The sequence below is a fragment of the Hyla sarda genome, chromosome 2, assembly GCF_029499605.1.
Source record: "Hyla sarda isolate aHylSar1 chromosome 2, aHylSar1.hap1, whole genome shotgun sequence".
In the NCBI taxonomy this organism is placed as follows: Eukaryota; Metazoa; Chordata; class Amphibia; order Anura; family Hylidae; genus Hyla; species Hyla sarda.
In genome coordinates this window covers 361,615,398-361,629,497 of record NC_079190.1, presented here as the reverse complement: position 1 = coordinate 361,629,497, position 14,100 = coordinate 361,615,398, and the positions used below count along the sequence as shown (strand labels likewise).

The 14,100-nt window shown below is 42.3% G+C and overlaps 1 protein-coding gene across 1 annotated transcript in view; it reads right to left on the bottom strand.

Moving 5' to 3' along the window:
* The window catches only part of HIPK1 (homeodomain interacting protein kinase 1), a 90,461-nt gene that overhangs the window by 35,885 nt on the left and 40,476 nt on the right, over window positions 1–14,100 (bottom strand). Inside the window, exon 4 of the mRNA XM_056558349.1 lies at window positions 11,422–11,545. Within this exon, the coding sequence (XP_056414324.1) occupies window positions 11,422–11,545 (124 nt within the window). The remainder of the gene's footprint in view (window positions 1–11,421; window positions 11,546–14,100) is intronic.

Below are 14,100 nucleotides of genomic sequence, written 5' to 3'. Positions count from 1 at the left end.
AAAAACCAAAAGTAAATGAACCTCTAAGCAGAAGCCTTTGGTTCACATTGCTAGCGGTAACTTCACACCACTATTAATAAAACCTCAGACTGCGCTCCTCACAAAGCCATAACAGATAAACTATTCAGCTCAAGTCTGAAGATAAACCGTATGTGATCTGGAATGCAAAATGCGCACAAGAAAAACAGATGAAGAGCCAGCGACTTCATGTTAGGGGAGCTATTTTAAATCGATTTTATGTGACTGAAGGGAAGGAAAACAAGATCTCATCCCACCCACAGCACAGATATGATTCTCAGAAGCCTGGCAGATCCTCGCATAGGGGAAACCACTCAACTAGGAGTTTATTTTTAACTGTTGAAAGTTAGGCTTCCTCTGGAAAGTTACTAAGTGTGGCTGCATAGACAATCATTTACAGTCTTGGCAGGTAGGCACTAGGACGAATGACAGGTCACTAACCTGTGGCTCACTAACCTACGGCAATTTACTATTACCCTATACATGAAAAGTATTACCGATGGAATACTGAAACGGCTGCTACAATACAGCTAAAACTATTATTGCTGGAAACAGCTGTACAAAGCATAAACACACAGCCCCACTCGCCACAAAGGAAGAATAAAGTGTGCAGCAAATGCCAGCATGCACCGTTCAGACGCTGCAGGCCAGAAAAGGGAGGCGCTATTGATTGCTTGGACTATAGAAGGTCCTGCCAATAGGCAGACGCACAGCGCTGTACTTAATAGACATCTGTCACCCCTGACTAAAATAGGGGCGCTTGTGTGTGGTGCAGCAGCTAAACTACAAAGCGAAGTGTCAGGGATGTGGCATCGAGGGCAAACACCACTTTTCTGGATGCAACTACATGCACTGCCAACAGAAAAATAAGCCAGGACACCCTTTCCAATGTCAATTTTTCTGTGAATCAAAAGTGTAGATAAGAGAATTTTTTTATACATCTTATTACAAAAAAAGAGCCTCTATCAATAACACTTCTCCACCCCCTCCTGACCACTAACTTAGAATTCTGTTAGAATCAGTAGACAAGATGTAATATACTGAGAGATCAGGTTACAGTTACTGGCTACAGTAGTCCAGAGAAAGCAGTGGAAGGAGGAGGAAGAGGAGGGAGCAGCCGTAGAGAGAAAGAAGGCACAGAAGGGGGAGAGTTAATTTCCCCTGCTCTTCCCGCCCATAGAAGTCCGGGAAGAGCAGGGGAAGATGACGCCGACAGCTGCAGCGGGGACTGCGGCACTTACCAGCGTTTTTCAAGTACCGGCGCGGCAGTGGGGACGGGCGGCAGGCTCTAAATACCTGGAGGGACATGGCGGCGGGTAAGTGGAGGAGGCGGCGCTGCGTCGGCATCTGCATCAGAGGCAGAAGTGAAGCTCTTCACTGCTGCTTCTGGTAGTTTAAAAACTACAACTCCCAGCATGCCCAGACAGCCTTTGGCTGTCTGGGCATGCTGGGAGTTGTAGTTTTGCAACATCTGGAGGGCTGCATTTTGGAGACCACTGTGCAGGTCTCCAATCTGTGCTCTTACAGATGTTGCAAAACTACAACTCCCAGCATGCCCAGACAGTCCAGGCATGCTGGGAGTTGTAGTTCTGTAACATCTGGCCCTTCAGATGTTGCTGAACTACAACTACCAGCATGCCTGGGCAGTCTGTGCATGCTGAGAGTTGTAGTTTTGCAACATCTGGAGGGCTACAGTTTGGACACCACTACACAGTGGTCTCCAAACTATTCTCTTCCAGTTGTTGCAAAACTACAACTCTCAGCATGCCCTTCGGTTGCCTGGGCATGCTTGGAGTTGTAGTTTTGCAACAACTGGAGGCACACTGGTTGGGAAACATTGTCTGTTTCCTAACTCAGTGTTTCCCAACCTGTGTGCCTCCAGCTGTTGCAAAACTATATCTCCCAGCAAAACTCGCTGTAAACCGGCTAATGTGAATGTACCCTAAAAACACTACCACATAATAAAGGGTAAAACACTACATATACACCCCTTACACTGCCCCCCCCCCCCCCCCAATAAAAATGAAAAATGTATTGTACGACAGTGTTTCCAAAATGGAGCCTCCAGCTGTTGCAAAACAACAACTCCCAGCATTTCCAGACAGCCACTGACTGTCCAGGCATGCTGGGAGTTTAGCAACAGCTGGAGGCACCCTGTTTGGGAATCACTGGTGTAGAATACCCCTATGTCCACCCCTATGCAATCCCTAATTTAGTCCTCAAATGCGCCTGGCACTCTCTCACTTCAGAGACCTGTCTTATTTCAAGGAAACTGTTTAGGGCCACATATGGGGTATTTCTGTACTCAGGAGAAATTGCACTACAAATTTTGGGGGACTTTTTCTCCTTTTACCCCTTATGAAAAGGAAAAGTTGGGGTCTACACCAGCCTGTTATTGTAAAAATAAAAAAAAATTTACACTAACATGCTGGTGTTGCCCCAAAAAGCAAAAAAAGACCCCCAAAATTGTTAACGCAATTTCTCTTGAGTACGGACCCCATATGTGGGCGTAAAATGCTCTGCGGGTGCACAACAAGGCTCAGGAATGAGAGCGCACTATGTACATTTGAGGCCTAAATTGGTAATTTGCACAGGGGTGGCTGATTTTACAGCGGTTCTGACATAAAAGCAAAAAAATAAATACCCACAGGTGACCCCATTTTGGAAACTACACCCCTCAGGGAACGTGAAAAGGGGTATAGTGAGACTTAACACCCCACAGGTGTTTGAAGAATTTTCATTTAAGTTGGATGGGAAAATGAAAACAACATTTTTTTTCACTAAAATGCTGGTGTTACCCTAAATTTTTCATTTTCACAAGGGAAAATAGCCCCCCAAAATTTGTAACCCCATTTCTTCTGAGTAAGAAAATACCCCATATGTGGATGTAAAGTGCTCTGCGGGTGCACTACAATGCTCAGAAGAGAGGGAGTGCCATTGGGATTTTCGAGAGAGAATGTGTCCGAAATTGAAGGCCATGTGTGTTTACAAAGCCCCCATAGTGCCAGAACAATGGACCCCCCGCCCCACGTGACCCCATAGTGGAAACTACACCCGTCACAGAATTTAATAAGGGGTGCTGTGAGCATTTACACCCCACAGGTGTCTGACAGATTTTTGGAACAGTGGTCCGTGAAAATGAAAAATTAAATTTTTCATTTGCACAGCCCACTATTCAAAAGATCTGTCAAACGCCAGTGGGGTGTAAATACTCACTGCACCCCTTATTAAATTCTGTGAGGGGTGTAGTTTCCAAAATGGGGTCAAATGTGGGGGGGGTCGACTGTTTTGGCACCATGGGGGGGTTGGGGGGGCTTTGTAAACGCACATGGCCCCTGACTTCCATTCCAAACAAATTCACTCTCCGAAAGCTCAATGGCGCTCATTCTCTTCTCAGCATTGTAGTTTGCCAGCAGAGCACTTGATGTCCACACATGGGGTATTTCCATACTCAGAAGAAATGGGGTTACAAATTACGGGGGTCATTTTCTCCTATTACCCCTTGTAAAAATGTAAAATTTGGGGGAAAAGCAGCATTTTAGTGAAAAAATAAGAATTTCATTTACACATCCAACTTTAACGAAAAGTCGTCAAACACCTGTGGGGTGTTAAGGCTCCCTGTATCCCTTGTTACGTTCCTTGAGGGGTGTAGTTTCCAAAATAGTAGGCCACGTGAGTTTTTTTTTTTTTGCTGTCCTGGCTTCCTAAATGCGACATGCCACCCAAAAACCATTTCAGAAAAACTCACTCTCCAAAATCCCATTGTCGCTCCTTCCCTTCTAAGCCCTCTACTGCGCCCGCCGAACACTTTACATACACATGAGGTATTTCCTTACTCGAGAGAATTTGGGTTCCAAATTTTAGGAAGATTTCTCTCCTTTTACCCCTTGTAAAAATTCAAAAACTGGGTTTACAAGAACATGCGAAATGTAAAAAAAAATGGGAGATTTTGAGTTTTCTCCTTCACTTTTCTGCTATTCCAGTGAAACACCTAAAGGGTTAAAACACTTACTGAATGTCATTTTGGATACTTTGAGGGGTGCAGTTTTTATAATGGGGTATTTCTTATATGAAGGCCCTTCAAATCCACTTCAAAACTGAACTGGTCCCTGAAAAATTCTGATTTTGAAAATTTTGTGAAAAATTGGAAAATTGCTGCTGAACTTTGAAGCCCTCTGATGTCTTCCAAAAGTAAAAACTTGTCAACTTTATGATATAATCATAAAGTAGACATATTGTATATGTGAATCAATATATAATTTATTTGGATTATTAATTTTCCTTACAAGCAGAGAGCTTCAAAGTTTAAAAAAAATGCTAAATTTTTTATTTTTTCATCAAATTTTGGAATTTTTCACCAAGAAATTATGCAAGTGTTGATGAAATTTTACCACTAACATAAAGTAGAATATGTCCAGAGTTATTAATGCTTAAAGTGACAGTGGTCAGATGTGCAAAAAACGATCTGGTCCTTAAGGCCAAAATGGGCCTGGTCCTTAAGGGGTTAATGAGGCTCTGCCGTATATGGATTCATATAAATCTAATGCCACCATCAGAGGAACAGATATGATTGTGAAAGGCAAAATTCAGCTTGTCAGATCTAGGTTTTGTCTGACAACAAACACTAGCAGCCCCCATGCCAACGAAATTTACAAAATCCAATGACAATGTCCTCGGGAAAAACTAAATAGCGGCATCCTTTCATAGTTTTTAGGTTCTTGTAATAAGGGACCGATGTTTTATTACACCTGTTAACACTACACTGAATAAGTGGAAATCACCTTTAACCCCTTAAGGACTCAGCCCATTTTGGCCTTAAGGACTCAGACAATTTAATTTTTACGTTTTCATTTTTTCCTCCTCGCCTTCTAAAAATCATAACTCTTTTATATTTTCATCCACAGACTAGTATGAGGGCTTGTTTTTTGCGCGACCAGTTGTCCTTTGTAATGACATAACTCATTATATCATAAAATGTATGGCGCAACCAAAAAACACTATTTTTGTGGGGAAATTAAAACGAAAAATGCAATTTTGCCAATTTTGGAAGGTTTCGTTTTCACGCCGTACAATTTATGGTAAAAATGACATGTGTTCTTTATTCTGCGGGTCAATACGATTAAAATGATACCCATTATTACATACTTTTATATTATTGTTGCGCTTAAAAAAAATCACAAACTTTTTAACCAAATTAGTACGTTTATAATTCCTTTATTTTGATTACCTCTAACTTTTTTATTTTTCCGTATAAGTGGCGGTATGGGGGCTCATTTTTTGCGCCATGATCTGTACTGTACTGATTTTTTTGATACCACATTTGCATATAAAAAACTTTTAATACATTTTTTATAATTTTTTTTTTAATAAAATGTATTAAAAAAGTAGGAATTTTGGACTTTATTTTTTTTTCGTTCACGCGGTTCACCGTACGGGATCATTAACATTTTATTTTAATAGTTCGGACATTTACGCACGCGGCGATACCAAATATGTCTATAAAAAATGTTTTTTACGCTTTTTGGGGGTAAAATAGGAAAAACGGACGTTTTACTTTTTTATTGGGGAGGGGATTTTTCACATTTTTTTTTACACTTGAATAGTCCCCATAGGGGACTATTCATAGCAATACCATGATTGCTAATACTGATCTGTTCTATGTATAGGACATAGAACAGATCAGTATTATCGGTCATCTCCTGCTCTGGTCTGCTCGATCACAGACCAGAGCAGGAGATGCCGGGAGCCGCACGGAGGAAGGAGAGGGGACCTCTGTGCGGCGTTATGAATGATCGGATCCCCGCAGCAGCGCTGCGGGCGATCCGATCGTTCATTTAAATCGCGAACTGCCGCAGATGCCGGGATCTGTATTGATCCCGGCACCTGAGGGGTTAATGGCGGGCGTCGGCCATTGCCGGCGGGTCCCTGGCTGCGATCAGCAGCCGGGATCAGCCGCGCATGACACGGGCATCGCTCCGATGCCCGCGGTTATGCTTAGGACGTAAATGTACGTCCTGGTGCGTTAAGTACCACCGCACCGGGACGTACATTTACGTCCTGCGTCCTTAAGGGGTTAAGAAATGGATAAGAGTAATGAGAATAGTCAATTGATTTTGATATTCTAAGGTTCCACTGGAAATTGCAAGTACTGTATTATTTCACAGATCTTTCACTGCATTTATCAGCTAGGAAATGCCCTACTGAATTATATGCAGGATCTGTTATACCTTCTATCCTTCATAGGAGACATTGTAAGAACAGGGGAGATGAGCTCAGGGCTACAAACATGGTTTAAAGGGGTACTCCGGCGGAAAACTATTTTTTTTTTAGATCAACTGGTGCCAGAAAGTTAAACAGATTTGTAAATTACTTCTATTAAAAAAAAAAAAATCTTAATCCTTCCAGTACTTATTAGCGGCTGTATACTACAGAGGAAATTCTATTCTTTTTGGATTTCTTTTCCGTCTGACCTGTTCCTGACATGGACAGAGGTGTCAGTAGAGAGCACCTCTACTGACACCTCTGTCCATGTCAGGAACTGTCCAGAGCTGGTGAAAATCCCCATAGCAAACATATGCTGCTCTGGACAGTTTCTGACATGGACAGAGGTGTCAACAGAGAGCACTGTGGTCAGACAGAGAGGGAATTCAAAAAGAAAAGAACTTCCTGTGGATCATAACAGCAGCTGATAAGTACTGGAAGGATTAAGATTTTTTTTAATAGAAGTAATTTACAAATCTGTTTAACTTTCTGGCACCAGTTCACTTTTAAAAAAACAAAAATTTCCAGTGGAGTACCCCTTTAATACTAGTAAATATAGTATGTGCAGGATGTGCAAGCATTGTGGCTTTACATAAGCAAACAACAAACAGGATACTCCCTAGTAACCTTACTAGCAATGAAGAAAACTCATGCATATTAAAAATATAGATGCCACAGCCCTGCTTCTAAATGTCCAATAAATCAGTTACAACGATGGGAATGTACACATTACTAGGCCATATGGCCACAGGGGGGTGGATAGGTTTGCATAGATCATCACTATGTGCAATGCATACTGCGGCTACATTTCTTATCTTCAGAGTACATACTAAATTCTCAGTGGTTTTACACCAAAGCCCGTGAGCAATGTGTGCAGTGCGGTGTCATGTACAGACAAAGCAGGCTTCAGTTAATGCTTTAACACACAGGTGCCACCCAACAGCTGTGTGCAGCCTCTGAGAAACCCTCATAGATACTAAAGAGCACGCCCTGCAGCCCCAAATAGTACCGAAAGCAGGAGGGGGAACATTTTAATAAGGCTTCTACACCAGCCAAACCTGTACAACATCCCAATCGTCCAAACACAAAGAGCTGAAAGGATCTTACAGGAACAACAATAGGGTCAGCTGCACTCCGTGTCTGTCACGCTGTCTTCAGTCCAGATAAGTATAGATAGGACACAAATCATTAAAGGGGTATTCCAGGAAAAAACTTTATTTTTTATTTTTTATATCAACTGGTTCCAGAAAGTTAAACAGATTTGTAAATTACTTCTATTAAAAAATCTTAATCCTTTCAATAATTATGAGCGCCTGAGGTTGAGTTGTTGTTTTCTGACTGGCAACAGTGCTCTCTGCTGACATCTCTGCTTGTCTCGGGAACTGGACAGAGTAGAAGAGGTTTGCTCTGGGGATTTGCTTCTAAAATGGGCGGTTCCCGAGACACGTGTCATCAGAGAGCACAAAAGAACAACTCAATTTCAGCAGCTCATAAGTACTGAAAGGATTAAGATTTTTTTGATAGAAGTAATTTACAAATTTGTTTAACTTTCCGGAGCCAGTGAGATAGATATAGAGATATATATATATATAGATATATAGATATATATATAGATATATATATATATATATATATATATATATAAATAGTTTTTTCCTGGATAACCCCTTTAATCTCTATCCTCTGACAATCTAATGCAGTGTTTCCAAACCAGGGTGCCTCCAGCTGTTGCAAAACGACAACTCCCAGTATGCCCGGATAGCCAACGGCTATTCGGGCATGCTGGAAGTTGTCGTTTTGCAACAGCTGGAGGCACCCTGGTTTGGAAAAACTGATCTAATGTATATGGAGCCTGACAGACACAAATAGGGCCCCTATGGTGAAACAAGGATCTGACCGAGTGGATTTTTCCTGTTTCCCCGAAGATAAGTGGCTCCAGGAACGTCCAGCAGTTGTTTACATCCCCTGATCTGGTTGACTACTAGTAATGTTCTGTTGGGCTGATAAGCGTTTGCCAAGGTAAAGTTCTGCTTGCTTTCCTGATACTTGTGCAATAAACAACGTCCTCACACGCACTCAACCCTAAGTGTGTATTCAGATGTGGGAGATTCGCTGCAGAAATTTATTGGAATAGAAAGCAGTTTTTACTCATCTCAATGGGTCTAGCACTGATTTCTTAAACACCATTCCAATAAACGGAACAATATATTCAACAACAAACCTGCCGTGTGTGAACATACCTATAAGACAATTGAAATTTACCAAAAAAATTTAAATAAACCACAGACACTCTATAGTTGAAAAGCCATAGCATATATCTGAAGGATACTTATAACAATTCAAATAAACTGGTGTATACATACAGTGTCCCAACGGGGGTGACAAAGGGAAGAGTTCTCAGCTAAGGGCTCAGGCTGGTGTAAAAATGGTTTATTAAAAAAATTAAAAAAAAAAAACTTACACCTGCCCTGATCCCCCACTGTGTCCATTCTGAGGGTGCCCTTTCAGGTTGAGTAGCACTCCTGCTATTGTCACAAAGGCTGTAGCTGTGAACCAACTTGGCCAGTGGATCATTCCTGCATGTTGGGGAAAAAGCAAGCCGCGCTGCTCTGTCGGGATGGACACTGTGGGGGATCAGGGTAGCTGAGTAAGTTTATTTAATTTAAAAAAAAAATGTTTTTTATTTAATGCTAGCCTAAAACACAGCAAAGTGTGCAATTCATTCCTTTAGTTTTACTTTGTCAGTCCCACCTTTTAACCTCTTAAGGATGCAGGGCGTAACCTGTACAGTCCAGGTCTATAATGCGGGGTCATGCCGTGATACCGCGCCATAGCCGGTCGGTCGGTCCCAGCGGCTAATGAAAGCCGGGACCCTGGGCTAATAGCGCGTGGCATTGATTGTTGTGCCGTGCGCTATAAATTCTTTAGACGCAGCGTTCAAAGTTGATCGCCGCATCTTAAGTAACAAAAATACACTCCCGGCAGGTCAGTTGGGCTGATCGGAACCACCGTGGTGAAATCCGGCGAGTCTGATCTGCGATTGATTGCTCCAAGCCTGAAATCCAGGCTTGAGAAATTGACCGCCAATAACACTGATCATTGCCATGTTAATGCATGGCAGTGATCTGTGTAGAAGATCATTGTGCAAAAAAAAAAAAAGGTGAAAAAAAAAAGTTAAGATCATTTAACCCCTTCACTGATAAAAGTAAGAATCATCTCCCTTTTTCCCCCCCATTAAAAAAACTGTGTAAATAAAAATAAACATATGTGATATTGCCGCGAGCGGAAACGGCCAAACTATACAAAAATAAATTGATAATTAACCCGCACGGCCAATGGCATACACGCAAAAGAATTCCAAAGTCCAAAATAGCGTATTTTTTGTCATTTTTATACCATGAAAAAGCATGATACAAACATGGTACCGCTAAAAACTTTAGATCACGGCGCAAGAAATTAGCCCTCATACCGCCCCACACACAGTAAAAAAATAAAATTTAAAAAAAAAGTTAGTTATAGGGGTCAAAAGATAACAATTTTAAGCGTATTCATTTTCCTGCATGTAGTTATGATTTTTTTCCCTAAGTAATACAAAACCAAACCTATATAAAAAGGGTATCATTTTAACCATATGGACCTACAGAATAATGATAAGGTGTCATTTTACAGAAAAAATGCAATCCATAGAAATGGCAGCCCCCCAAATGTTACAAAATGGCATTTTCTTCAATTTTGTTGCACAATTAAATTTTTTTTCCCTGTGAATTTTTTGGTAAAATTACTAATGTCACTGCAAAGTAGAATTGTTGGTGCAAAACATAAGCCATAATATGGAATTTTTGGTGAAAAATTGAAAGTTATGATTTTTAAAAGTTAAGCAGAAGAAAAAAAGTGCAAAAATGGAAAGACCCTGAGTCCTCAAGGGGTTAAGGAAAAATACTGACCAAAATTAGGGCATAAATAAGGCCAAAAATACAGTATGTGAACGTAACCTATTTTCCGATATTTTGTTCCAGCTTTCCAGCTGCAATTTTCAGATTCACAGCAAACGTTGCACCTCACGATTTTGCTGTGATTACATAAGTCGTTGCAAAAAAAAATAGGACAAAACAACACACACAAAAAAAAGAATGTAAGTACTTAGAAAAGACTTACAATAGCAAAGTAGTGGGATTAATGCAAATACTGTTCCTGTACATAACACCTACTGCTGGTGTTAAGTGGTTAATGGCTTTTTGTGTAAAGAACAAAAAACTAAAACAAATCCTCTACCAAGAAATGAATAATCTGTACGGAACATGAAGACAGACAAACAATAAAAACCACTGAGCTATTGACTGGTTCATTTCAGGATTCTAAGGCTGCAGAGCGGATGCGGGTCTCCTGTAGAAGAGCAGCGATCACTGTAAAATCTCAGGATTGGCATGCATGTAGCTTTAAAGGGGTACTCTGCTGCTCAGAGTTTGGAACAAACTGTTCCGAACGCTGGAGCCGGCAGCTCGTGACGTCCTAGCCCCGCCCCCATGGCAGCACACTCCACCCCCTCAATGCGAGTCTATGGGAGGGGGCGTGACAGCTGTCACGCCCCCTCCCATAGACTTACATTGAGGGTGCGGGGTGTGATATCATGAGGGGGCAGGGCTATCACGTCTCAAGCTCCTGGCGTCGCCTACAGCATTCGGAACAGTTTGTTCAAAATGCTGAGCAGCAGAGTACCCCTTTAATAAATGTGCTTTATGAGTGGCATTTCATCACCATGAACTAGAGCAATGACAGGCATCGTGCTTTATGATCACCTGAACGACTGGATGGAAAGTTATGTCTCATGCACTGTTTTCTCCAGGAAATATACTGGGGATGATCTCATCTATATTTATGAACAGTATGATGTAAGAGCACTGGCAGAACACCAGCAATGCTGTACCAGGGACACCTACACATTGCTGACAACACATAATCAGAGCAGGGGATGGGGGGGCAGCAATGATCTAGTGGTTAGTCTGCCCTACCTCAGTCCATATGTGCTGTAAGCAATAAGCTAGTGCATTTCACCAACATAGTGGCTCTGAGAGCAAAAGGGACAGGCAGATGAAATCCAACATACTGACCCTTGGCCTCCCTGACAATCTGTATAAAAATTACCTGATCATATTCTGAAGCACCTGGATACAGAGGCCACCCGAGGAACAACTCTGCTATGACGCAGCCCAACGACCACATGTCTATTGCTTCACAAAACGGCAGCCCAAGGATTATCTCTGGAGCTCTGTAGGTGAGAAAAAACAAAAAGGAAAGAAATCATGAAAAGCACTTAGTGACTCATTGCAAGCAAAACGTATGCAATCCAGGAATACAAAGATTTAGGCAAAAATGTCATTTTCCATCCTGGATTACATGATGTCACACAGTTCTGGTGGATCCAGTCAGTCCCAAGTGTCTGCCCAGCCCCAGGGTTATTTAGGTGGACCTGCCAAATTGGGGTGTGTGTGTGTGTGTGTATTTTATTTTATTTTTTTTAAACTTATTTTATTTAAACTTAATAGGGAAGGGGTTAATTTGCATTTATAATTATTTATAAAAATTTGCTATTTTTTTTAGTCCCCATAGGGGACTATTACTTTATTATTATCAGGACATCCCTACTTTAGGCATATTTCACACTATAAATTCATCCATTTTAAAGATCCATTTAATGTTCCGTTATGAAAACCCTTAAAATTGGCCGTTACAACATCCCATTATAGTCTATGGGATTTTTACATTATCCGTTTTAACATGTCATAGCCAGTTATTAATAACGGGCGTTATTTTGTGACGGGAGAAAGTAACGGGAGTAATCGTACATGCACTATTTCTTGCATTCTTTCTCCCGTCACAAAATAATGTCCGTTATTAATAACTGGCTATGACAGGTTAAAACAGATAATGTAAAAATCCCATAGACTATAATGGGATGTTGTAACGGCCATTTAATGGCCAATTTTAAGGGTTTTCATAACGGATCATATAGCGGATCTTTAAAACGGATGAATGTATAGTGTGTAAGGTGCTATGACTCTTATAATCCGTTATTCACAAGAAGGTAACGGAACAGTCACACTGAAAAGAGATATTTTCAAGTTAATGGCTAAGCCCCCATTGCTAGACTGTCTGGCTAATAGTAAACAGGCTGTTTGAGGGAGGAGCAACCCAAATAAAATGCAGACATTTACATGGCAGAACCATGGAGGTTACTGGCTGCTGTATGACAGATCTGTTCTCTACTACAACTAGTGCTGCTGTACATATATCTGCAAAGCTTTCCAGTTCTACTGACTGGAGACAAGTCACTAAAATGGCAACAATAACACAACTTTACTGTGACTATACATCAGGTTTAGGGCCAGACATACCGTATTTTTCGCCGTATAAGACGCACTTTTTCTTCCCCAAAACTGGGGGGGAAAAGTCGGTGCGTCTTATACGGCGAATACACCCCTATCGCGGCGGTCCCTGCTGCCATCAACGGTCGGGACCCGTGGCTAATACAGGACATCACCGATCGCGGTGATGCCCAGTATTAACCCTTCAGATGCGGCGATCAAAGCTGACCGCCACGTCTGAAGGGAAAGTGACACTAACCCGGCTGTTCAGTCTGGCTGTTCGGGACCACCACGATTTCACCGCGGCGGTCCCAAACAGCCCGACTGAATAGCCGGGTTAGTGCTTACAGGACACCGGGAGGGACCTTACCTGCCTCCTCGGTGTCTTCTCCGTTCAGGGATCCCCTGTATGGCCAGCGCTGTCCTTCCTCGTCATCACATCGTCGCGTACGTGCGTCGGCGTGCGTAACAACGTGATGGCGGTGACGGAGAGCGAGGATACCCGGCCGGCAGCAGAGACGTTCCGGAGCGACGGGGAAACGGCGACAGCGATGGAGCGACATCCAGGGCAGCGGTGTTGGGTCCGGAGCGGCGGGGACACGTGAGTATTACTATGCAGTGGTCTTCAATCTGCGGACCTCCAGATGTGGCAAAACTACAACTCCCAGCATGCCCGGACAGCCAACGGCTGTCCGGGCATGCTGGGAGTTGTAGTTTTGCCACATCTGGAGGTCCGCAGGTTGAAGACCACTATTGGGTTCAAAATCTTAATTTTTTTAGATTTTGCACCTATAAATTGGGTGCGTCTTATACGCCGGTGCGTCCTATAGGACAATCCCACTATGATCATCCAAAAATAGGACATTCTGAGCATTACTTATAAGAGTAAGACAAGTTGTGTAACCACTGTCCATCTTGGAATTTACTTTAAGAACCCCCCCAGCCATATACATGAATGGGCGCCTGTCGTTGCTTGAGTCTCCACACCTGCATCAGCATGCTGCGTTCTGACCCACCAAGAACCCTCAAGCTTCTAGGCTTCTCTGACATTAGAAAGCTTTGAAGCATGGAGATCAGCAATCCTATCCCTTGTTATGACTCTGCCCGAGCTTGTGCTCAGCACAAAAAGGTGGGAAATGCAGAGGCTCAGCCCCTCCCGTCATCTCAAAGTCATGATCCATACAAGGCTCTTATTATAACCTGAAGAGCAAGAACAAGACATTGCTGAAGACACCTACAGTAAAATGACAAACGCTTTACAACGACTCTGGGGCCTAGATCACAGTGATGAGAAATATCCCAGAAATCCAGAATGGAGGGGCATTTACCATTATCCATTTCCAGACCTCAATGTACAGTGAGAGGAATAAACTGTCTTCACATATCACAGCTAAATATGATAAAGTGTATACGGATATTCAACATGAGAACCACCAGCATGGAATGTGTAGGCCTCACT